This window comes from Cloeon dipterum, chromosome 1 (assembly GCF_949628265.1).
Source record: "Cloeon dipterum chromosome 1, ieCloDipt1.1, whole genome shotgun sequence".
NCBI lineage: Eukaryota > Metazoa > Arthropoda > Insecta > Ephemeroptera > Baetidae > Cloeon > Cloeon dipterum.
The window spans coordinates 20023421-20049023 of record NC_088786.1 but is presented as its reverse complement, the minus strand read 5'-3'; the positions used below and the strand labels follow the sequence as shown (position 1 = coordinate 20049023).

Sequence of the window (25603 nt, the reverse complement as noted above, 5' to 3'; positions counted from 1 at the left end):
TCTATTTTAATCTGAAGTGCGAGAGTTCAAATTTTATTCTTGAACAAATGGCAGTGGAGGTCGAGTTCATTCTTTTCATCCATTAAATTTTATCGTATATACTATATATATTCGTTTACTTTTCATCTCCCATCATCATTGTCGAGAATATCCTTTGATTTTTACGTCAGCGTGGTTCTTTCATAAGTTTGAAATTTCCATTAGAGCCAGAGAGAACAGAGAGTTAGCAAAACAAGCGATTAAATCGTCGACGCGTGCGGTGCGAATCAGTGTCTGCGCGCGGTCGAGCAGCGAAAGAAGCTAATTAAAGCGAGCGAGAGAGAGCAGCTTCAATTAGGACCCGGGGCACGATCATTAGCTCATCCCTTAGCAGCAGAGCGAGAGGCGAGGGTTAGGCAGGGGATGATAAAGAGGACAAGCGCGCAGGACGGAGGGATTCTGCGCGGTGCAGCGGCCGCAGGTGGTTTGCGGGGGGCGATTGGGGCGGGTTCTCGGTGCCAGTCCCCGCCTCCGGGATCAATAAAGCTCTACCAATCGTGATAGACCGTCCCACTTGATAAAGTGATTATTTTTCGAAAAATTTAGTACACACGCACTGGCGGATGTAAATTGGTCGCGGTCGCGGACATGCTGCGGCGCCGGCCGCGTTCCTGATTTTTCGCCCCGATGGAGCTGAGACAGTACCAGGCGGCCAGCAAGCAGCAGGCGGCCGGCAAGGACGCGGCACTGCCGGTGGCCTCCGAGGCGGCCGCCCCCTTCACGGCCGCCTCGGGCCTCCTGTACGGCACGCCGCCCGCCGGCCACCACCACTTGTTCGGCGGCCGCAAGATCAGCAAGTCGTTCACCATCGACGCCATACTTGGCCTGCACCACCACCAGGCCGGCGGCCAGCAGTGCTGGAAGGGCAAAGCCATCGACGCGGTGGCCACCAAGGCCGACATCGTCGCCTCCATCGCGGCCGCCTGCCGCAACAACCTTAACAACCATGCCAACAACGCTCAGGGTGAGAATATATTTTTATTTTTTAATGCCTTCATATTTTGGATTTCAACGAACGGGTTTTTCCAAAAGAGATTTTATACACGGTCTGCATCCTTTTCATGATAGTTTGCCGAAAAATTTAATGCTGTTTTCTGAAGAAAAAAACAGGGATCTGAAAAAATCAGCATCTTATAGCTTAAAAAATTGAGACTCTAGAGTTTTAATGTGAAATGTATGTTGTTGCGGGGTGGCCGGGAAGGAGAAAGGAAAGAACTGCTCAGTTCGACTGCTAGAGATAGACTAATTTATTTCATACTTCGCACTCTCTGCGTGCTCACATTCATGAAATACCTGAGTAGATATTTGGGATATAACATAATGAAGTTATTATAGAGCATCAAACTTAGTTCCAAAAGATGCCTAGTTAGACGGCCAATAACGGCTTTAATATATTTGCATTTTTGGATTTTTCGAATTTGAGTGTTTTTTTACTTAGAAATTCCCAAAAAGAGCCTTTTAATTTTTTCCTTGGGATATGGTAGAATTTAACCCTAAATGCGTATAATGTGCCAAGAAATTTTCAGTTTTCGAGATACAGAGGGTCAAAGGTTGAAAAACGTGTATACTTAAGCTCAGGTGGATATAGTGAAACAAAATCAAAACGATCGATTGAAGTCAAAGAGCTTTCAGAATATGTGCAATTGGACCCTTTGGAAGTCATCAGGGTGTTCCAGGAACGAGATTGTTTGCGCATCATGGTGTGTTGTAATTGCAAAATTCAAGTAAATAACAGAGAATTGCAAATCGTTTTTCATTCATTGAAATTACCAAACTCACTAATTAATAAAAAAAACAGATTTTAATAACGTTGCTTTTTTGTAAGAGGAAATATTTAGACGGTTAATTATAACTTTCTTCGTAAAAATCAGATTTTCTCAGGACATAAATTTTCAATGTTTTCATATTGATGTTTTTTATATAGAGCCATATTCCGGGTTGTTTTAACGAAATGGTTTGACCATGTTTTTTAGCAGGGTTCATCAAATCTTCCATCCAAGTTCGCGTTTTCCACGGTTGGTTTATTCCAAAGTAAAAGGAAAACAACAAGAAATTTCCAGGTTCTTCAGATATTATAAGTATTTTTTGAAAAAATAGCCATGCGAAATTATCGAAAGTTGCAGGTCAGACGCTCACAGGTGAACAGTTTTTTCCGTTTTACGACATGAAAATGACTCATTCAGGCCATTGTAAAATGTATTACGATTAAGTGAGACTAGTAAAATTAATTTAAATTATCTCTTTAACCGCCCACTTTCAACGTGCCAAGTTAAAAAAATGTTACGCTGGAAAGCTCTAAAAACATTTTTCCTTTGAAAAATAGAATTATAACTAGGCAAAATTAAATCAAACACATCAGAATTCTTCTCTAATTATTACTAGTTATAAAGAAGAGCGGGGTTCTCATAATTTTTACGTCCCAAAATCAGTTTTAGAAAATGGCGTTTTTTAAAATGCCTTAATCATTGTCAGGATTTTACGTGTTTTAGATGCGGAGTTGAGATTTAAAAGTGGTCTTAAAACTACGCGATTAAATGGGTATCGCACAAAAATTATTTGGTTGTTATTGTTCACTCTACCCTTTGAAGCGATAAATAAATAATAATTTTTGATTGACTTTCGGCCTGCATATTAAAATCGTTAATTTAGAAAACAATAATTTTAGAATTGTTGGCTAGGCAGTTAAGTTTTCACAATTGTTTCTATAATATGCAAAACACTCAAAAATAACTTAAAGGTACAGTTAAAAAATCAAATTTTTCCAGTTTATCTCTAAAAAATTTACAATTTGTGCCCATATTTTCTTGGTAGATTTCGATTCGACTTGTCAAGATGATTTATCCAACGGAGTATACCCATTTTTGGGACACTATCTTTGTTGTGAAATGAAATAAGATTTACAAGTAAGGAGACAGTCCTCGACTCTTGCATATCGTACAAACTTTGCAGTCACTATTCTAAAAAAATACACTGCTACCTATATGTAAATTTTGGCTTTAATTAAATCCTTAAAGGATTTAGTTCATGCATTGGCAACAAGGATTTTCCGGAAATTTACAGCATCGACCCTTTTTTATATCGATTGTAAGAAATAAATGACGCACTGTCCGCAAGTGTAATTCAAACGACAACGTGATGTCATTGTTTCAGGAAAGGGAACGAAGCGGAAACACGAAGACGAGTACGGCTCGTCGAAACTGTCAGGCGGCGGCGGTGGCACGAAGAGCAAGAGGGTGCGGACCATTTTCACCCCCGAACAGCTCGAGAGATTGGAGGCCGAGTTCGAGCGACAACAGTATATGGTCGGCCCGGAAAGACTCTATCTCGCGTCCACACTTCATCTCACTGAGGCCCAGGTTTGTGCCAGTTTATAGGAATAAAAAAAATAACGGTTTGGAATGACTGCATGAATTCATTTATTTAAAATCGAGAGGAGTGGACGGAAGAAAAGGAAAATCCGCAGAGAAATCACTGAAGTTGATTTGAATCTCTCACATTCTCGTACTTCTCAGCCATTTTTGGTCCCTCATCGTCAGTCCACAACATTTCAGCACATTAAAAAATATAAAAATATGCAAGCCAGTGAAATTGCGGCGTTGAACTGTTGCTTCACGTTTTAAGATTATGAAGCCTGCTGGAGAACTAAAGCAGTTGCTGTTTCATTATTTTTATTTCAATAAAGTTCACACTTTATTCACCCACCTTTAATTAATCCCACAGAGTATAAAATGATGTGTTTTTTTTAACTCTGTCGAATGGCTGGATTTGAAATATGAAATTTTAAACGCCTGTTTTTCATATTTATTGTGGCTATGTAGTTTTACACTTTTGTGTCCAATAAGTTTTCATTCAAATAAATATTTTTAAATATATCCCTTTAGGGATGTCTAGGAGAAATTTGATAAAAAAAAACTTGGAGCTTCTCTCTGTCAGTGCAAAAATGTTCACCCTTCGAATTTTATTGCAAAGAAAAAAGAAAAAAATCACGGAGAGGAATTCAAAAGGAACGTCAACTGTTTCAGGTGAAGGTGTGGTTCCAGAACCGGCGGATAAAGTGGCGGAAGCAGCATCTGGAGATCCAGCAGCAGCGACTGGCGGCCATAAAACAACAGCAGCGACTGCAGCCGAGCCAGGAGGAGGAGGAGGAAGAAAGTTTCAGTTTGGAAAGTTCTGCTTCCGACGAAGGACAGCCCGAGGGTGGAAGCAGCAATTTTTTCGACTACATGATGCAACAGCAGCAGCAGCCCCTGAACTAAAATATAACGGACCAAAAGGGACCCTTGTGTGTGTTCTGTGTGTACATAGAGAGGTGCATGCCTGCCTCGGCTCAACTTATCAAAGAGTGTTGCGTCGAGCGCCGAGAGGTGGATCATTAAATATTCTATCGACATCACATTATGTATTAGTGGATGTATGGCTGGATTGACGGTGTAACTGTTCGTGTAAACTTAATTCTCCACCGCCAGTATGTAATTCGTTCATTCGTACCATAAATAGAGCTATAAAACGTGTCTCTCAAACAATCTGACTTTTATTTATCAGCGTTAATTGCCATTAAAAGGTTGGAACTGCGTTTGAAATGCGGTCTAAATCGGCTTAAAGTCTATATAGGGAAAGTGCATAATTATGTTTCGCGTCAGGAAATATTACTTTTTAGCCCGAAATTATTTTGATCAGCATTTTTCTAGTCGAATTTAATTCAGGTTCGTTTCTATTTTTAGACGTTTTTTGTCAGTTTTTATTTCTTTGGGGTAAAAATCCAGCAAAGAATGTGTTTCTGTTGTCTCTCGAATGTTTTAAATAATTTAAACATTTTTCCAACAAAGGTAAAAGCTCATGTCTGGTTTGTTTTGATGGAATGCAAAAATTGTTTCTAAAAATTATACGATTCTTTCATAATTACGATTCAAAATGGCGTTTAATTCATTTAAAAAGAGAAGTCCCACACTTAGTTTTATTTTACAAATTTGTAGTTTGGATGAAAAGTATAATTAATCGTGCATTGTACTTTTTTACGCAAAAGGGGGAGAAAATCAATTTCGAAGATTATCCACACAAAAACTTCGAGTCAGTCTATACGGATTTCTCATGGAAAGAATTTTATCACTCGAATATTCTAAAAATCGTATTTTTGTTGAATCCTGCATTCCATTCAGCACGGAATAAGATGGACAAAGAAGCAAATAATGACCCGACGGCGATTAAATCTGAAATACAAGCTGTTTAAAGGCATATCATCGGCAGCTTCCCTTTCAATGCTCGGCGCGACGTCATTAAAAAGCTACGCGCGTTAATATAAAAATCGAGCGAGAGAGCCTTTGAAAAAAGCTGGCCGGTCAACCTTCTCTGGGATCGCGTTGGCTCGCTGCTGGGGCGGCAATCGACAAAAAATGCAGACCGGGGAAGACAAAGCAGCAGGTTTTAATATTAAAAACCACTTGTCACGGCGCACTGGCTGCCTGACGGCAATAACAAGGAGTCTTGTTTGAGCAATAATTTTCATTTTTAATAAAAATTGTGATGCGGCGCGACACATTATTTGTCACGCAGGGTGGCAATGATAATAGTTGGCGGGGGGTGTATGCGGAGATGCACCCCCATGCCAGCGTGATTACGCCAGTGATAAATGTCAACATTTAGTTCTAGATGAATGAAGCGAAAAAGAGACTGCCAGCTGGATGGCTGGATGGCTGGCCGGGCCTCTCGGCACGCTCGTTATTGCTAATAAAAGCGGTCGTTGTTAACATTCATAATATGCTTTTGTCCCTCTAAGGGTGGGGGGAGGGGGCTGCGTTTTATAAGCCAATTTGCTACGCCGGTCGAAAGTGTAGTCGCATAATTAAATCGAGCACAAAAGCGGACGTGCAACGCTCTAATCTTTGATTCCGTTAATTAAAATACAAATCGTCACCCGTGTCCGTGTGTGTGTATCAACTCTCTCTGTCAGGGGGATTAAATGAGCAACACACGCGGACACAATTCACGCAGCAGAACGTCTAATTAAAGGGTTGCTCGGCGCACAAGTGGATTTGCGCCGCGGCGTAATCGCCTTTTAAACGCGATTTAACTTTTTCCTTAGCGCGCGGCGGCAACGGCGATGTGAGAACTTGAAAAACGAGAGAGAGCAGATTAGATTTTCGCCTGCAGACAGCAGGAATTTCAATTAAGTATTTAAGAGAGCGTTGCCAGCTTCTCTTTATTTATTCCAATCCGGGAAAGTAGCAGACTTCTCAGAAATTAACTAGAGCAGACGTGTAAGAGAAGAGCGCGAGGGTTGATAATTGCATTCGCTTTCTTTCGCATTGCGCGCTCTGTCAGACACTCATTCCAATTTATTTCACTGCTGCACTTTTTTATTTGATCGGTGGAAATAAACTACGCAATTCCCCGTCAATTTTTGTATCGATCCAATTTAAATATTAATTAAAAGTTATTAAATTGTATTAGGTGAGCTCATTGTAATCTAGATTAGTTCCATTTTTAATTTTTTGCTGCCTTTCTCACATTCACTCATAGAATGCTTCATTTGAGTTTGTTAGTAATTTATTGAATTAATGCACTGCTTAATTTAACGATGTAAATATAAGAGAGGAAAATTCTTAAATTGCCAGTTTTTTTTGCGAGTTATGGACCTCCGAATGAATAAAATCCGCTTGGACATGAACATACAAGGGAATGATTTGAAATCGAGTTAAATTCTGATGATTTTTAAGAATTCATCAATTAAATATAATTTATAAAATAATATGTTCATTTTCTCCTTCTGAAAAATTTGAAATACTTAATTTTGATTTGTTCGTAACTTCATGACATAAAATAATTGCTTTAAAGTTTCTGAGCTGATTTACAAATAAAGGAGCTTCCATTTTGGTATTTATGAAAACAAAAAATTATAAAATGAATTTCATTTTTCAAATATGTTAATTATCCTTCGGAGATTTTTTTAAAACTGTAAGAAATAATTAATATAATCTTCAAGAAAAGATAAAGGTAGATATTTTCATCTGCGTTCAGAATATATGTGTGTGGATTTTTTTATCTACAAATAATAGAGTAGGAATTTAAGACGGTTGTTGTCGAGAAAAAGTCGACAATTTTTTAGTCCGTTGTTAATCAGTTTTCCTATAGCAATTTTCGTGCTAAAATAGTATCACAATTTCAAGAGGGTCTTACAATTTTTTTGATACAATTTATGAATTTAAAGAGAGTTAGAATTAAGGCTAATTCAGATGGTTTTCTGGCTAATTCATTTTATTCGTTTGAATTTATCCAAAATTCGGAATTTGCTTTGCTTTTTTCATTTCATTTATAGGTCAGCAATACACAATACACCATTCAGATTCAGATGACGCACAGAAAAAAATGGTTGATCACCTGATATACCCAACCATTTGAAAGTTACAAAAACCAGAACAAACAACATTAATTTGTCTTATAAGTGTGGCGCCTTCAATATAGACGTGTACCATCCAAATAGTTTCCTTAATAGTCTTGTTAGAATAGATTGTAAATCTCTCAATCACATTTAAAAATTAATCTAAAAAAGACCTATTATATTAATTAAAATTCTCGATAAATTCCAAATTACTAAAAACAGATAAAAATAAATCAATACGCACACGCAGGCAATTTAATAAAATTTAAATCAATGAATGGAGAAGCTCTGCGCGGATTTTCTCAAAGGACGAATGGATTAGATAAATTTCGAGTGAAAAAATCAAATAATATACACTGTACAACTAGCGGCCGTTACGGCCCCTCGGGCCTCGTCAGCAGTAATTAAACAGCAAAACAGAATTCACGCTACATTAAAAGCTGCAGGGTAAATCGAATCATCAATCATCTAAATATTTTATTGTTTTGTTTGTTTGTTTAGCTGTTTATTCTCAGAATTTGTCAAAGTACATTCATGTTATAACAGGTCAGTTTACAAATATTTTTGCAAATGATGCAAAAAGCCGTAAAAAGAAAAAAAAATAGCGAGGAAATGTCGCCAACTCCGCCACTAAATGATTTGACACTCCCTCACAAAATATATTCATCCTCAAAATGTTACTCATTTATCTTTTACATGTAGTAAATCCACGCAGACCTGAGCCATTATTATAGTTCATTATAGTTGAAATTTTATGTAAATTTATAATTTGATTAAAACGTAAAATTCCGCTAAATGTTTACACGAGTTACCTCGTACAATGTCTGCTTTTATTTGAAGCACCTGAGTGGGGCTTCTCTTGTAAACAGCAAGGCGCAGTCGAGCCGGATTGACGCTCAAATTACCTTGGAGGAGCGCGGTGCGCGTTCGCGTGTGCTGATGACGGTATTAAATCAGTAATTACAGTCTCAATTGCCGCGCGAGTCGCAAGGAGACGAGGGCTGGCGCGCTAATGATTTAATAATATTGCAGTCTGAAATCGGTGCACGCGCGGAGCCACATGAAAAGAGAGCGCGATGCAAATATAACGACTTAATATTGTGTAGCTGGAATTTTCTTTGATCTCTCTTTTTAATGCGCAATTACAAAACGAGCGAGAGCGCGCGCAGAGGGAGGAATTTCGAGAGTTCAGGGAGCGCATTCTTTTTTTAATAAGGCATTCGAGGGTGCTCGCATTCCGGTGCGGAAAATTTGTTTGTTCCGCTCGCGTCTGTTTCAGCTGCGAGTGTTTTGTTTTATTATTAAAAAGTCATGAGAGCCAATAAAATATGCGCAGCCGCGCCGTCAGAGCGTAAACTTTATTGGATAATATTTCTTGCACACACACATACACACACGGCGGCGGCGGCGTCTCCTCTTCCCAGCGCATTTTTACTCTTGGCATATAAAATTTAATTTGATGGCGAATCATTTGGAGAGGGTACTAGAGCAGAAAGCGCGCGCGGCGCTTCGATAGCGGTTGCGTCGCCGCAGCGCAACCCCCGCCGCTTTTTCCGCCACCAGCCCCCTGAATAATGGAGCTGCTCTCTCGCTTTTTTTATATTACGCAACAAAGCAAAACACTAACTTTTCCGCGGCCGTATGGTAAAAAGAGGTAAGCCCTGTAGGTACTTTGGTAATTACCTCTATATATCGCAACTAAATAAATAAAATATATTTAGCGTTTATAAGCTTATGTTACGCTCTGGCCGCTGTTTGCTATTTAACCTCATTTCTTTGGAAAGCTTGCGAAAAAATTGGTTTTCTTAGTTAATTTTCTGGACTTCTCTTAGATTGAAAAAAAAATGTCAAAGTGAGTCTATTATTCTACATTTATCCGCTAATGTATTTAACGGATTAAGAAGACTAGACCAGTTTAGCAAATTTTTAATTATATATACAACTATAGGAAAATATTATTTCCAGAAGATATGACCAAAATATTTCGGCCAAATAAAATATAATTCAAAATATTGATTAGCGAGAAATGATAACATTGATTAATCTATTATATTTCACTGTATGATATATATTTATGATAAGATGTCAAGTCGTATACACGGCCGGCCTATGCTAAAACACATTCATATATATATATATATATATATATATATATATATATATATATATATATATATATACACGTTTTTGCCCAGCACTCGTAAAATTTGGGGAACGGCATTTTGTAGAAACAAACGAACATAAATTTTTAAGCAAATGCAAATTTTTTGATAGTATATAGTGTAAAAATGCATCTTCATAGCTTTTTTAAGTGCAACCCCTTAGTATTTGATTTTGCATTCAAATCTAACATTTTACTGTTATCACAGAAAAAAATTGAATAATTTTACTCTGAAAGAATTCTTATTCCGCTCAATTTCTGTCCGACAATATGAGTTTGTTACGATACGGCAGAAAACAAAATAGGCGGGCTTTCAACTTTTATTCCATAGAATTTTTAAAATTGAAAATTTTTAAACTAAAAACTTCCCGATTAATAGCACTGAGGAATTGATTATAACAGAATAGAAACTGAAGTGTGCAAATAAATACATAATTTGGTCATTTAATTTAAAACTAATTTCAAAATGATTTTTCTGACTATTCAGGAAAAATAATATGAAGAATTTTAACGTTGTATGGTGAGGATTTATTCTTAAAAATCATCCAGTCTATTATATTGATAATTTATTTCAGCATTTTCAAACAAGTGAAATTAAGTTCATTTATATACCATTAAGTAGATGTTTGATCAAGTTGTTAGTTTGAATAATTATCTAAAAAGATGTGCGCGCAATAATAATTTTAGGACCGCATACCAGATAAATTCGAGATTAATTTTGCCGATTTTTTCATAAAACTAAACGGTTAATTTGTAATATATTTTAGGCTTGTTTCCGATTTTTCTTGTCTAAATCTATCCAACGGTGTGCGAGTTATGGGGAAATTTTCCTTTCCGGTGAAATTAATCATGATTTTTTACTAAATAAGAAGACAGTGTTTGCCGCTCTATTAGCATGGAAAGTTTGGAGCTGATTTTCTCAGAAATTCAAAAGCAAAATTTCAGCTCTTTCCAAATTTTCAGAGTAAATTCAAGAACAAAAAGGAATTTTCCAAAATTTTCCTTATATAGCTTTACTTTAAAGTTGCAAATAAAAAATTGATCGATTCATCTTTTATCACCCTGAAATGACCTTATCAAATATAAAAAATTAACTTAATATTCTCACTTTCCTTCTTTTCAAAATAAAAAAAAACATTATAAACGTTTTGCATGCATTATATCCTTAGCAATTCAATGTATGATTCCCTTTTTTTTCAAAATTATTAATTCTTTATTGTTCTTTTCGATTTCCACGGGCACTTGGAGATTGGAGAGTGGTATTTCGTTTAGCGGGTGGAGTGGACAACCAGCCGCACAAACAAGATAAGTGCGGGGTGAGCTAATTTCTGGATTTCGGCCGGGGGCAGCAGAAAGTGCCGACAACCTCGTCTTTCTTTCTACCTTGCAGATGAGAGAGCAAATATAAAAGGGTAACTGTATGATGATACAGCGGGGGAACGCAAGATAAAAGCACAAGTACCGCCCTTGCTCTTTTGATTCGTGGATTAATTGAAATACCAAACATTCCAACTGGTGTAAGCACAGTGTGCTGAAAATATGGCAAGCCCCGCCGCCGCCGACGCCGCCGCGCGCGCAGCATCCGCGCGCGCCGCCGCTTTCCCTGCAGCCTGCCTTTTATTGCGGACGCCGACTCGGACGGATGACTTCTTTTCCCATGCAAAACGGCAAAAAGAGTCGCTTACATAGTGAACCAGCGAATAATAATGAAATCCACCCGCCCGCCCGTTTGATCCCCCGCTCCCCTGCCCGAAAAACTTGCGCACCAAATTGGATTCATAAATTTCGACCGCCCGCGTTCGAATCAATAAGTCGCGAAAGTGGCTTCTTTTATTAATATGAAGAGCACTATCGGCGTCGAGATCTCGTGAGGGAGGAAACACATTAACTTCTTCTGCAAAACTGTATGAACGAGAATTATTTTATCCGATATAATTTAGGAAATTTTTACTTCCCTTCCATCTGCCTGGCATGTTTTTATAAAAATAAATTCGAATTCCCTTGAGCTCCTAAGGGAAAGCATTCTAAAGCAACATAAGCCATTGCGGTTTTGTACAATTCAGAAAAATTATAATTGATTGCATCCTCACATTAAAAATATGACTTTAATAAATCTTCATTTTTGCTAGACATTTTTGGAATACATTGCAAGCTAGTTCTACCGAGGAGAAATTTAAAAATAAGATGTGCTTTGGGTTTCTCTCACCGAACTGACACCAAATTATTACAAGGTCAAAGTTCATTTCTGTTAATTTTGGAGTCTATTTTAAATTTTGGAAAGGGGCTCAAGATTTTTGAATTTTTAAACTGTGCTGAAAAGTTGTCCTATATGACATGTGCAAACTTGTGTGACAATTTATTCATACTGGAGGCAATTTTTTAGTTTTCTAAAAATTCTACTTGAAATTTAGCAAAACTACGAATTTTTTGTGTTTTGTAAATACTTTTAACTCCAAATCTTTGATCACAATAGTCAGATGTGCAAAAATTGCACACCGTTAGACTCGTCTCGATCTTTTCTGACCAGCAGAACGAATTGTGCTTATCCTCCATCCCTTTCAACCCCCTGCTTTATTTCCAAGAAATTTCCCTTTTTTTCCAGAAGGTAAAACTTTTGAAATTAATAAGATTTTTTTAAATTGATTTTACAATTAATTGCTAAAATTAGATATTACTGAAAAATTGTAGCATGTCAGGGGTGAAAATCTAGGTTAGTCTAACTCGCAATTGATTTTTATTAAAAAATATTTCAACTGTGGCTGTTTAAATTACTAATTATAAGAAAAAGTATGGAAGTAATACACGGCGCGCTTCTCTAAACTACCTTTATAGTATTTTAAGGTAAAATCTTTTGAATTTTAGCATGAATATTATGAAGTTTAGGCCCCATTTTTTCATTGGATCATCATTGCATTCTTGTTCAGTGTTTTCTTAAAATCATGTGCGAAATTCCTGTAACAATTACATTCCAATTACTTGATAAATAAAAAATTAATCAAATGATAAGGCATTTTTCCGGTCCAGATTGATGCATCAGGGAGGCATGCCATAGTAAAAATCGAGTGCGTCTGCACCGAAATGTAGCTGTCGAGGGTTCAATAAAAAGAACAATATATTATGTTCTTAAATTCATAATTTTCCTGATCATTCTCACACTGGCTGGAAACGCCCAAAAAATTTTAATAAATGGTTAATATTTTATTCCAGATTTTTGTACGCAATTTCTCGATAAAATGTGTTGCTTGCGAATGATGCTATTCCTAAAAACTTTTATATTCACTCTCGTGCAAGAACGTGTGGACGATTTCCGGAAAATTATGCCACCCACATTAGCAGGCTATTCCTCCCCTGTGAAAGAAATTGAAGGAAATTCCTTGGTATGTCTAATTAATTATTGCTATTTATTACTTCTACATGTCATAATATAATAAATGTTCCTTCTTTGCACACAACTTTTACTTCTCGGTAAAGTGTTATTGTTATGGGGAAAAACGAGGTAAGTGAACGAGAAGTGCACGAAAAGGGTAGTTAAAAATATAATACAATGATTTGCATTATAAAATTGCATTTTTCACTGCTGAAAATAGTATAATGGTTTAAAAAGATTGAAAAATTTCTCCAGTTTGTATTTATTCTTAATTGGTCTATAGGTAACATACCATATCTCCTGTCGAACTGGTATAAAATTGGAATATCAAAATCAACTGAACAAAAATAATTGTTGTGAAATTTTTAGAAGTTTGGTGCTAGAAGGAGGCCGCGCGATTTGAGGCTTTGGTCGGACGCGAGAACAAAGTGCCTGTGATAAAAGCAATAAATAGTTTTTGGGCTGGCGATGCCGGCCGGCGCGCTCTCTTCATTAATTTACAAGTTAATGCTCTCACTGGAAATGGCTCTAGCATGTATAATCCATTTACTTTTATTGCTCCTCCGATTGCGCGCCGCTCAAATGTCGGGCGGCGGAAAAAAAGCGAGCCGCGTGTGGAAAATGATAATTCTCGTCCGCGAGCAGAACAATCGCGGCCGCCGCGCGCGCACTAAATTTATTATCAGCAACATTCTTTGTGTTTTAGCAATAAAAGAGCTCGGCCAACCTGAAAGTATGAACCCAATTTAAACGCAGCGTGGGGGTTTGGTAAATTTAATTGCTTTTATCGAAGCAGACACAATGCCATGATGGGATTTTTTGTCTTCAAGAATTATTTACTTTGGTGTGATATAATAAATTATTAATTATTTTGCCTGTGGTATAAGAATAAAATGCCACATTCTCGCATAATATATCCTTAAAATTTAATTTAGAAAAAGCACAAAATTTAAATTTATGAATTTTGACAGAGCCAATTCGACTGAGGGTAATTTTAGGTTGATTAGCCAAATAACTTGGTTGATCGAGAATTCAACATGAAAGAGAGGAAACGTAAAAACTTTTAATTCCATAGAGGTTTTTGGTCTGAACCCAGCAAAAAGTACTACAATTAAAGAACGCCAGCGACCATCAGAGAAAGGAGCAGAGTGTTCTCTGAATGGACGTAGCGCTGGCCCAAAATCGAGACAGCAGCGCCACTTAATTGTTAAAGTGGGTTGATAAATGAATCCTTATTTATGCATATTGGCAACAAGGATTTTTGCGGGGTTTTGGCAGTATCATCATCCTCTTTAATTGGTTGTTAGACTCGTTAGCGTTCTTGTCGCAATTTTTCTAGGTTTAGACCAAAAACTGCACTATCATATATTAACGGATATAATGACAATAAATTAAATAACGGATTTTATGTTTTCGCAAATTTTCGGCAGGTTCAAATTGAATTTGCAACGGAGTGATTCGGCTTCATAGAGTAAATTATATTTTTTTTGACACTCCCGATATGATTAGGTCGTTATTAGCTCTGCATAAAATTAAATTCCATGTTTAAGCTACTTTAGACACAAATCTTAAGAATTTATTAACTCACTCTTAATCAATGTGTCAATTGAAAAGTGCAGTCTCGCTTTTGATTTTAAAATATAAAAGTAAGAAATAAAATGGTCGCTTCCATGGCATTTTTTGTTTATTGAAAACGAAATGAAGCTACGCTTGATTAGTTTAAATATCCAATTAGGCGATATTAGACAGTGTTTAAAGTGTCAAAAACAGCGAAAAGTTGGTTGACGCTTTTAAGTATACCAATTTAACGATAAAAAAAACGGAATAAAAATTTCATAGCATCAACAACTATTGTACGGAGATCTACTAATAAATAATATATGCATAGTATATTTGATAAATAAATAAAATAAATATATTTGATGACGTGTTGACGTAATTACTATCATATATTGCTCATAACATTTATTAAAATGAAAACAGAAAAATATTAATAAATATCTGCTCCCAGATACAATATAATATATTTGTGAAAATTTTGTCTGTGAGGAACACTGATCGTTGTGAAAATTCAAATTCCTCCAATAATTGAAACGAGTAACGCTCAGCTTTTCTTTAATTTAAAAATGTAGAAAAATAATTTTTAAAGCAACGAGGAAGAAATCAGTTTAAATTCAAATATGGAACAACCAACCTCGATTGAATTGACTTCCATTTTTTGTTGGAGGATGAATATTTTCATATTAGTTATTTTCCTGTTATTAATATAAAATTTAAATAATCATTTTTAAATTGATTTAGTGAAAAGCGAATGCGTGCAGAGATTTCGTAATGAAAAATCATGCGGCCCCTTTCTATGGTTTTGGAATGATCATAAATATGCCAAAAATATTTTTAAATTATCTCCGCCTATAAATATGGACTATGTATTTATTTTTGTCTGTTCAATTCTCTATTGCGTGTTAGTTAGCTATACAGATTATACATAAAGAACGACAAGCACTAAATTTTCAATTTAGTATTTACATATTTCCAAAAAATCAAGAATTGTGCTCTGTTCATCCTATAACAGGACGCAGAAAGATATTTGGATAAATAATAATTTTACACTGTCGCTCTGCTGGTACGGATTAAAAAATCGCGCAAATTCCTTTCTTCTACCGTCCAACAGCCAGCACTGATGGCATGCAAAAAACGGAGGCCATCGAGTGCTATAGTAATAATTGATTTATTGATCATTTTTTTCCACAACCTCATCAATCACATAGGAGTGTTGCCGCGGCAGGCGGCAGCACACTTTAGTATTATAAGGTTAATCCGCGTGTTGAACACGGGGCGAACGGTGTCGCTGCTACCAACGTGACGGTGCGCACGTCACGCCAAAGAGGTCTACGGCAGAATTCGCAACTGGCTGTGCGGGCAGCGAGCCGAGGCGAGGAGTGGTGCAGCCCACCTTGGCTGAGTATTGAATGAAAAGGACGGGCCACCAGATGAGATTCCTTATCTCGAGCATTTAATTTGTGCTCGGACTTGATAATTCGGCCGAATTTGCCGAGATCGTTTGCATCGAGCGACGCGAGCGTCACTCGGCCTCACTCGGAGCCGTCTGCAGGATCGGCCGGAGCTCGAGTTCGGACAGCAGCTGTCGCCAAGTACTCTAGGTTAGTGTAAATATCTTGTACTTATATGGAAGTCGTCGGCCCCCGTGTGAGTGAGTGTGTGTCATCATCAATGAGTGTCTCTTACGCACGCAATTCGCCAGCACGCGAATTCGGTGCTGCATCGCGAGAGTTTTCGGCCGACATGACTCACGGGCCAGTTTTCACGGACACCTGCGCCCAGATCCCGTTTCCGTCTTCTCGCTCTCAAGTTCACGGTCTTCGATCAGGCCTGTCCGAATTCCGCACCTTCGTGCCGAGACGGCCTACATTTTTGACACCGGAGCAAACATTTATTTTTTCCGCGGAAAATCGAAGCTGTCACTGTCTAATGGCGATACTGCAGTGCGATGCGTTCCGAAAAAAGGCAGGTGGAATTAGCGGAAAACTCATGAACCGGAACCATAACACTCATTTCGGTTTATAATTGCGCCCCGCCTGTCTACCGCCGCTCGTTTCGAGCCAGGCACTGCCGCTTTCCCTGGCTGTTTATCTTTTTTCACGTCCTTGCAGCGCATATATTTGCATTTTTTGGTAAATTTGTTTTGCAATTATCACGTCTCGTGTCTTTGCAGCGCCTACTTGCTCGTAACCTGAACCAATGGAAGGCTCGACGCCGCGAATAATGTCCAAGAAGCAATGTAAGCGAATGCCAATGCCAACACTACTCTTTACCGTCTTTACTATGCTTCCGGAGGTAATTGTTTTTTCCCCGTTTCGCAGCTGGGATGACGGCTTCGCAGAGCTCGATCGCCAACGCAATTTCACAAGTGGGCCTGGAGCCCCCTGGAAGTGTCACTCCCAACATAACGCAAAGGGAGCGGGAAGAACGTGGCCGGATCATGAGGGAAAAACAAATCGAGGAAAGAGCCAGGAAGCTGGAGGAACTCAAGCAGCAGGTAAAATATTAGTTTGATTTCATTTTTTGTAGTTGTTGTTAATTAAAAGAAAATATTGAGGTGCACAACATATTTATTTACTGTGAGGAAATGTTTTCTGTAGTGAAATATTTTTCGAATGTTGTCTGGCAGGTGGGCCGACCATGGCAGAGAATTGGGTGCCTAATTCTTGGGGTCGTGAACTCATACTTACATAATTTCTAAAGAGACAATTTGGAAATGGTCAAATATTTTATAGTCAGAGGTGTCCATCACAATTTTGAACTCTTGGAGCACAAGATCTCTTTAAAATTGAGCAATACTTAAAAATTCTGATAAATAGGTTGCCGTTTAAAATAATGAGAAAATCCGCTACAAATCCAGCTGCAAATACTGTCTCCTTATTGAAAATCAGGAATCATTTCGCTAGTATGAAAACTTAGGTCATTAATCGCATATCATTTGAGAGATCGTGATGAGAGGAATCGAGAACAAGCAAAAAATGCTCACAAACCATTTGATTATTCGAGAAATTTGGCAAAATCTGAAATTTAATTATTGTTACTAGTTACTGATTTCATAATTAAAACTAACAATAAGATTAACAACTCATAACTGAAGTCTAAACTAAATTACGAATTAATTTCAACTATTGCCCTGTAACAATCTGTCATTATCAAAAGCAATTTCTCGCCAAATTCACTCTTTGTTTGTGGAAGAATACTATCAGTTCTATTTCAGAAATTATAAACACTACTCACAGCACAACCGAGTTTCCTCAGAAAGTTTTTAACTCAATTACACTAAAAAAAATCCATTTAATTTTTTGCTCAATTGCTATGCAGTCTAGCGTTTAAAATTTAAACCAGTGATTGCTTCCTGTCCATCTGAATTTACCACAGCTGTTTTTTTTTTATTAAAGAAAAATAACAGTAAGATACGTCCGGTTTTTTTTATTTTATATAGATTTTGTAAGTGTTACGATGATATGAAAAGGATGTATCATATTTACGGCCAAAATTCCCTTGCTGTGCCTTGCTGGTAAAATTGGAATGCAAACATAATTTTTAAAAACTACCAAAATTTGTCATAAATATCGGGTCTATTTTTTTGCAAAATTAGGCAGTCAATATTTATTATTTCATCTTTTTTATGGAAAATGTCTATGAAAACCTTGCAAATATTTATCAAAATATATGAACTATGATCAAGAAGAAATTTGAAACATTTTGAGTTAAATTATTAATATTAGGAACAATCTGTTACTACTTTTTCCTCCTTTGGGGAAAAATAATTAAAATCTGGCAACACCTGTGCCAAGTAAATATCATTTGATGGATAGTTATGTTATTATTTTTAAAAGGCAAAATTAGGAAAAAATTAAAACAAGTGTTTTTGTACCATGAAAAATCAAAACAATCACTTAAGCGTGATATTATTTTTTCTTTTACAATTGTTGAGGCACCCATTCTTTGTTTTTTGGCCATTTTGTGACATCATTTTTTTTGAAATAACAAAATCTCTTTTGCGATTAATTAATTTATTTTTGTAAATGACATCAATAGCGTTTTTAGGTGACTCTAAAGATATTAATTATTCAGCGAATTATAAATGTTTCTCTATGAAATATGTAAGGAAAAAATTTGGCATTTCAAATTGTTGAATATTGGGTTTTTTAACCTCTGCTCAGCACATCCCGTGGGCTATGAGCTCACCGGGACCCGGTAACACCGCTGAGCAGATAACATGGGGCCCAAGTGGCCGCAGATGAGCTTGACCCCAATGTGGCCATCTTTTCTACTCCACGCACAGAGATATTTTATTAAAACGCCAGACATATTGGTCCCTAAAGCCACTGGAAAGGTGCAAAAGCCAGCAAGTGGTGAGTCGGCGCTGGTGCGCCTCCCAGCCCGTTGAGCTATTTGAGCATTTCGAGTCACTTATCTAACCACCTTTTGCCATCTCTGACATTGGGCAGCCAGTATGAAATTTCCTATTTTTAATTAAAAAAAATGGTTAAAAAAGCACGACGTATTTTTTAATTATTTGCCTGTGTGTCAAACCTTGTTTGAAGCATTCTTGCTATTCCGTTCCTTCTTTGGCGTCCAAAATGAATGTTCCAATTTGTCCTACGTGGGAAAGAACCCCTGTGTCACAGTCAATTTTATCCGCACTCGGCTGGTATCGATTGCCTTGGCAAATATCTCAGTGGAACATCAAATTTATTTGAATCAAGTGTCTGCCCCCCACTGTTCTTCTGTTCGTGCATTCCGACGTGCGGCGAGTGAATGAATCACGATCTCCGCTTATAGAATCGGCCTCACTGAAAAGGCGACCTTTGTTGCAGGCGATTGCAGCTCAAAAATACCGCGAACAGAAGGAGTTCGAGCGGCGCCAACGCATCGATGAGATGCGCAGCAAGGACTCGGAAAGGAGAAATCAGGTGGAGGAGCGGAAGCGGCAGTTGTGGGAGGCCGAGCAGGAGAAACGAGAGACCATCCTCAAAAAAGCACAGGCATGCCGTGTCTCTCCCTTGATTGAAACGTTTCATTGAATTCGCGAAATGTGCAGGAAAGGGAAGCCCGCTTCCAGGCGAAAAGACGAAACGAACGTAGCTCTATTGTTTTTGCCTTCGGTAGTTCAACGCCCAGGATGCTTGAACCAGTTAGTTCCACCTCGTTTTGGGGCCGCAGGTACAGTCTGAAATATTCGATTGACTGAAAGAGACGTGGTATATTATTTCAAAACGGCAGCCGCGACTGTCAGCTGGACAAGTGACGTCACGAGATTATTCTGGCAAAAATAATACTACACTTGAATTGCTCTCTTGCATTCTCTTCAACTCTCATCTGCTAAATTTGGGACGTCACGCCAAGCCTAAACATTTGAAACTTGACTGGTATATTACGTCTCTTTTGAATTTGCTGCATTGTGTATCTGTTGGTAAACAAAGATAATTGCTAGGGATGGGAATTTTAGTGGGCCAAATATTTGTTTACGGCTTGTTTGATTTTTATTTAGCCATCCTATAAGCAATTTAAAGACTTATAAGCAATACCGCCGGAATCAAAATTCCCGTAAAAATCCATTTTCTGGTGTGATAAAAACACTTACCAAACACGACCCAAGCACACCATCATCGTAAATTCTCGACAATATCCAAACTTTCAGAAATATAGTAAAATGTATGAATCACGAACAGATATGGTGCAAAATGCATCAAAAGTGAGTCTGAATTCCCCAACCCAAGCAATTCCCAATGCGGCAAATTTTCTGTTATTAATTTAAATTTTTTACAATTATATAATTCATTTTACGAATGTGTATGATTTTATTTTGTTTCTCTGCATGCCACGCTTTCAGCTGTTTCGAATTGCGGTACAGGAAAGCAAGATGACGTGTCCGTTCGTTGATGACAAGTGACACTTGTTTCCCATTTCTAGGGCGGCCTCGACGATCAACGTAGGCTACTCTGGTGCACCCCTGACACGCAGAATGTCAGAACGAGAGCTCAACGTTGACAGTAACTACAAGAAGCAGCGAGCGACCTCGGCTCACGCGCTGCACCGCAAACCTGAAGACAGTGGTATGGGTTGATTGATTTAGCGAACCACTCGTAGCACTCTCTATCTCCATGACAATTTCGTTAACACGGGTTGCTTCTCATTCTGGGTGGTTCTCTTTTTACCATTTAATTTTGTGTATCGATTTTTTTCTATTCATTATTCGTATCATTAACAACTACTGGTGATTTGGGTTATAGCATTTAAGTAAACTTTGAATTTAATTTTTAAAACAGCGGTCAAATATTATTATGTTAGATGCAGACAAAACTGACGAGGGTGAGAGACAAACAGTTGATCACTTTGCTTTTACTCCGTTCTCTCCGCACGTACGCAAAATGAAAACCGATTTGACCCCGACACTCCCTTCACCGTCGCGAGAGACCGGCAGACCTTTCTGCTTACGTTCTGCAGGTACAGAATATGAAATGACAAAACAAAACATGCATGTCTTCTTTTCTGTCTTGCAAAGTTTTAAAACAAGTCCACAATCAACTAATTTATTTGTTTGCGGGAACTCTGTGTGGGTGGTGTTTCTCTCTATTTGTTGTGTCGTTCGAGAGGAAGGAAAAATAATTCTAATCACGGTCGTCTGTAGTGTAGCGTCTCGTTTTTAATTCTGTCAGTAATGTTGACTAATCGGAAGTGTACAGTACATTTTGACGTAACTGGCTTGCGACTTACTAACGCAAACTCTGCACCTGCTTGCCCGAATAATGTACATCTCTGCATTTTGCTTCTAAACGCCCACTGGATTGTTCAGGTTCGTCGTCGGTGCCTTTGTCTCGGCCCCAAAGTGCCATAAGCAATGCGAGTGAAGACAAGCATCCAAACGTCATCCACAGACCTAGACCCTCTATCAAACCAAGGCCTAACAGTATTGCTGTGTCCGGAATCAATTTGTCTATTGCTGTGTCTAAAGAGTTGAAGAACATAGGTAAAGAGCCAACTCACGCTTCTCTCTCTCAGCCCCACCCTTTTTAGCCACACGCAAAATAACAAAAAGCAACTTTGTACATAAAGTTTTTTGATTAATTAATCACGCCCAGTGTGTAAATATGCGCTGCTAGTTATTTGCTTCAGGGTGTTTTCATATTTATTCAATGCTTGTCATGCACGCCACTGACACTCTGGCCGCATTTTGACGTTCTAGACGGCAAAAGTCCAGAACCCAAGACCCCAACGTCTACTTCGCGAAGTAGTTCCATCACGAGGTCAACTCAGAAGTCAACTATAAAGAAAACAAACCCACCAACATCCAAACGTGATGCACCATCAGTCCCCACGACACCTTCTGAAACAAAGGTATTTTTTTTAACTTAATTTTTATGGGCATGATTATGTCTCTTTTTAAATCGACAAAGTATGGTTTTGGAGCTCTATTTTTTTATTTGACCTTGTTCTGCAATGGCGTTATAACTCTTTTTGCTTAAAAGATTAAATTTTGTTATTGTTCTAGTAATGATAATTTTTTTTAACGTTTTTATTTTTTACGCATCCAATTTTCGGTATTTGTGCCTTGAACACGGCAATAATATCCAACAGATTTTAAGTCAATGGCAAGATATTTTCCCCTACTTGTTGATATGAGACTCAATGTCACGGGTCAGATGACAAAATTGGTATGAAGTCAAGCAAACTCTTCGAAATTTACACCAGTGTATTGGTAGATTGCGTCATGATCTTTTATTTTTTGTTTTTTATAAAACCAGAAAAAAGTATAGAACTGCAATAAAATACCAGATTATTGTTAAAACATAATTTATTGTCCAGGAAATAAATTATTTGTGATATTGTAGACGATAATCAAATGTCCCTGCTCATTTCAGAAGCCTTTGCCAGGAAGCAAGCCGCCCAAATCCGCGCAGAAGACTGCAAAGAAGGCAGAGGACCCTCCAAGCGACGTTTCGGAAGAGAAAGAAGCGGCACCTGAAGCTGAGGAAGTGCAACCAATCAAAAGTTTCCCCGAAGCCGAACAGCAGCAGCAACAACAGCAGCAAGAGCAGGAGTTGGAGGAGCAGGAAGAAAAGAGCGAGGCGGAGGAGCCGAAGACGCCCAAAGCAGAGTCGCCGGCACCTGCTCCTGTCCCTGCCGAAACGGAGAACAATAAGGAGGAATTACCTGAATGTGATATGACCTGTAGGTTTTGCGCGTTTTTTGGTTGGATATTGACGTATGATGTTTTGTAATTTGCAGCTTCCTTCACTAGCAAGAGGATTTCAAGTGAGGAAGAGGCAAAGGCAGCTCTCACTGAACGGAGAAGAATAATGCGGGAGCAGCAGGAAAGAGAAGCACAGTTGGCAGAAGAAATGAGGGTGAATGAACAGCTACTCTCATGGAATTTTTTATCATTGTAGACTGGAAAAGGTTTAAAATGCAGGGTTAAAAAGCAAATAAATTATTTATTATTTTTTTCTGTCAAAATGTAGCTAAAATTTAAATTTAAAGTATGGTGGAATTTGTAGTAGAAGACTAGACCAGTATTTTAATCACACAAAATATTTTCCTTAGCTTATAAAAATCATAAAAATCATTTTGTCCTAGTCCCGGCAAAATTGCGCAACGTTCAACAAACACCCAAATTTCATTGTCGAATTGATTGTTGACCTTTTCTTGCAACAAGGAAACTCGCGTTTGGTTGTTGAAAGTAACGCAATTTTGCCGGGACCAGGATGATTTGTATATTTTAAATTAAATTTTACAATGTTTTGTCTTTGGAATTGGCAGAAACTTCAGCTGCAGAAAGAGGAGGAGGAGAAGCGCAAAAGAGAAGAAGAGGTGCGTGCCAGGCGAGAGGAGTACCGGAGAAAGGAGGAGCTGCGGAGACAGGAAGAGCTGAGGCGGCAGGAGGAGGAGGAGAGGCTGCTGAAGGAGCAGCAGGAGCGAGAGGCCGAGGAGCGCAGAAAGGAAGAGGAAGAAAGACTAGCCATGGAAAAAGAGCTGGAGCGGAAAGCGCTTGAGGAGGCTGAACGGTACTGTTGCCTTGATTTCACTTGATTTTTTTATTTTCTTTAAAATCTGAAATCTGCAGGCAACGCCAAGAGATTGCTGAGCGGCTGAGAAAGGAAGAGGAGGAGCGTGAGGAGAGGAGGAAGAGGGTGGCGATGATCATGTCCAGGACCAGAAATAAGGAAAAGGCAAACAATGCACCCGTCATTTCAAATAAGGTTGGTTGAACAAGTTCTAAAGCATAATTCCCTTGTTTGGCTGGACAAATATTATAATGTAATTAAATTAGATACAGCTTTTTTTTATTTTATCCAACAGGGAAATCTTGGATACGTTCCGTTCTAATGTGCAATTGTTTTGCCTTAGTAGGTTTTCATGAAATTAGAAGAAATGAAAAATAAAAATAAAAAATTCATTTCCAAGTTATATAACCAAAATTTTGTAAGGCTAAGTTGGGAAAGTAAAAAATGACCCATCAATCGATTCATTTCGTCAAGGGGAGTCACAATTGAATAAATATTGTATTTTTAATTGATTTTAAACTTTTACCTCTAAAAATTGTTCTAATTTTCAACAATTCTATATTGAAAACTTTGGACTGTTGTTCATGTAAACATATTAGAGTGGAACAAACCCAGGGTTGCCTTAAAAGCTGAAATTTCAATATTACCTTCTAGGGTATTTATGGAAGGAAGGTTTGACCGGGTAGAGTGATTTTATGTTTTTAAATAGGAAAATTAAATCCTTTGATGAAATAACGAAAAAATAATTTCTAGTGAAGAATACCAGAATAGTAATGCTCCCGCCATCTATAGACATATTTTGCTTTTGACCAAACATAAATTTATAGTTAACAACTCACACTTTCGATTTTCCTAGGATGAAGCTGAGGAGACTGAGGGGAGAGTCAGCCCTAGTGATAATGTAGAGAGTGCTAAAACAATTAGTAATATTAAAGACGCGTTGGATAAATCAGTTTGCCAGCCCACCTCCGACATCATTATGGAGGACGTGATGCTAGTTAATACTACCTCTCAAGAAACAAATGGTCACAACAACAAGAATGAATGACAATAACGCGCACCTGCTCATTCAGTTGTGTGAGTATACAACATAAATACATTTGCCTCGATCCTGTACAGATTCGCAAACGTAACACATATATATGATTTGCAAATGTTGTTATCGGCATAAAAACACTCGTGCTGTTCGCTGTTATTTAAATCCTGCTACACTGTAATAACAAAGTTATCACACGATTCACCGCTAAAAACAACTTACGACAAAATAACTACGTGCGTATTAGATTAAAATATATTTCCAAATTAATAATTCTCATTTAGATTTAATTTGCATAAATTGTCAAAGTAAACTGTTATCTAAACGACGGAGGTTAAATTTTGGAAAATGTAAGAGTTTTATTACTGTGAAGTAAAAATTGCTTCAATTATTAATGTTATGAGTATGCATCATTATTTCAAATATAAATGTATCAAAGTATGTGGGTACAAACACTGTTTTCTTCCTGCTATGATGAGATTCCCACTTGAGAGCACTGATTTGAAGTGGTGCTAGAGTTTGATCCGAGCTCCACCACCATTAAAAATCAGTTCCCGTTCGTGGCTGTGCTGGAACCTGCGGGCTGCTCACTTGTTGGCTGCTGAAAGGGAAACACCAGACTGATAATTTCGCCTGGGCTGCTTCTCTTTTAACCACTTTGATGATATGCAGCGTGAGTTCAAACAAAAAATTGAACGCGCGTATTATGATTATACGAGTGCTTATCCGCTTACATTTGAAATTTGATACTATGCATTTTTCTCAGCTTACATCTCGTCCAACACACACCTTTTAGCGTTATCCCCCATGTCCTGCCCTATTGCTCCCGGTATTATTTACCGCAGCACCTGACGCGCTGCCTGCTCGCCTCACCTTGTCTTGTCATTTATTCAATCTCGGTGCTCATGATATTTCACCCATTTTTATTTCACGCTATTTTTAATCTCCACCCGACACTCCAACGTTGCTTTAGACTGTTGTAAGAACTTAAATGAGCGTAAATTCTATTTGTATTTTTTGATAAATTCATCGTATTTATCACATGAAGCATTCA

General features: G+C 37.9%; 2 protein-coding genes across 6 annotated transcripts; both read left to right on the top strand.

Moving 5' to 3' along the window:
• The first annotated feature begins 574 nt into the window (after positions 1–574).
• On the top strand, positions 575–4570 carry LOC135944458 (homeobox protein bagpipe-like). The gene is made up of 3 exons (XM_065491440.1): positions 575–1003; positions 3190–3395; positions 4062–4570. The coding sequence occupies exons 1-3, from the start codon at positions 667–669 to the stop codon at positions 4293–4295; spliced, it is 777 nt and encodes a 258-aa protein (XP_065347512.1). The 5' UTR covers positions 575–666; the 3' UTR covers positions 4296–4570.
• An 11293-nt stretch (positions 4571–15863) lies between these two features.
• Positions 15864–25002, top strand: LOC135937535 (ensconsin-like). 5 transcript variants are annotated; one of them, XM_065480691.1, is made up of 15 exons: positions 15864–16103; positions 16676–16741; positions 16824–16999; positions 19326–19493; positions 19550–19671; positions 20342–20356; positions 20422–20564; positions 20800–20955; positions 21305–21478; positions 21695–21846; positions 22371–22680; positions 22738–22856; positions 23269–23513; positions 23573–23708; positions 24370–25002. In XM_065480691.1, exons 2-15 carry the CDS (start codon positions 16702–16704, stop codon positions 24559–24561), a joined length of 2148 nt encoding a protein of 715 aa, XP_065336763.1. In that variant the 5' UTR covers positions 15864–16103; positions 16676–16701; the 3' UTR covers positions 24562–25002. The 5 variants fall into 5 exon arrangements, with proteins under 5 accessions (XP_065336763.1, XP_065336785.1, XP_065336771.1 ...); XM_065480713.1 differs by lacking the exon at positions 21305–21478; XM_065480699.1 differs by lacking the exon at positions 20342–20356 and having other exon boundaries at positions 15865–16103.
• Positions 25003–25603: the final 601 nt, after the last annotated feature.

Excerpts from the sequence above, each read along its gene's own strand:
- LOC135944458 (XM_065491440.1), top strand. The coding sequence starts at position 667 with ATGGAGCTGAGACAGTACCAGGCGGCCAGCAAGCAGCAGGCGGCCGGC. Across the intron at positions 1,004-3,189 it reads CCATGCCAACAACGCTCAGG|GAAAGGGAACGAAGCGGAAA; the intron begins GTGAGAATATAT and ends TCATTGTTTCAG. Across the intron at positions 3,396-4,061 it reads TTCATCTCACTGAGGCCCAG|GTGAAGGTGTGGTTCCAGAA; the intron begins GTTTGTGCCAGT and ends CAACTGTTTCAG.
- LOC135937535 (XM_065480691.1), top strand. The coding sequence starts at position 16,702 with ATGGAAGGCTCGACGCCGCGAATAATGTCCAAGAAGCAAT. Across the intron at positions 19,494-19,549 it reads CCATCCTCAAAAAAGCACAG|GAAAGGGAAGCCCGCTTCCA; the intron begins GCATGCCGTGTC and ends CGAAATGTGCAG. Across the intron at positions 22,681-22,737 it reads ACCTGAATGTGATATGACCT|CTTCCTTCACTAGCAAGAGG; the intron begins GTAGGTTTTGCG and ends TGTAATTTGCAG.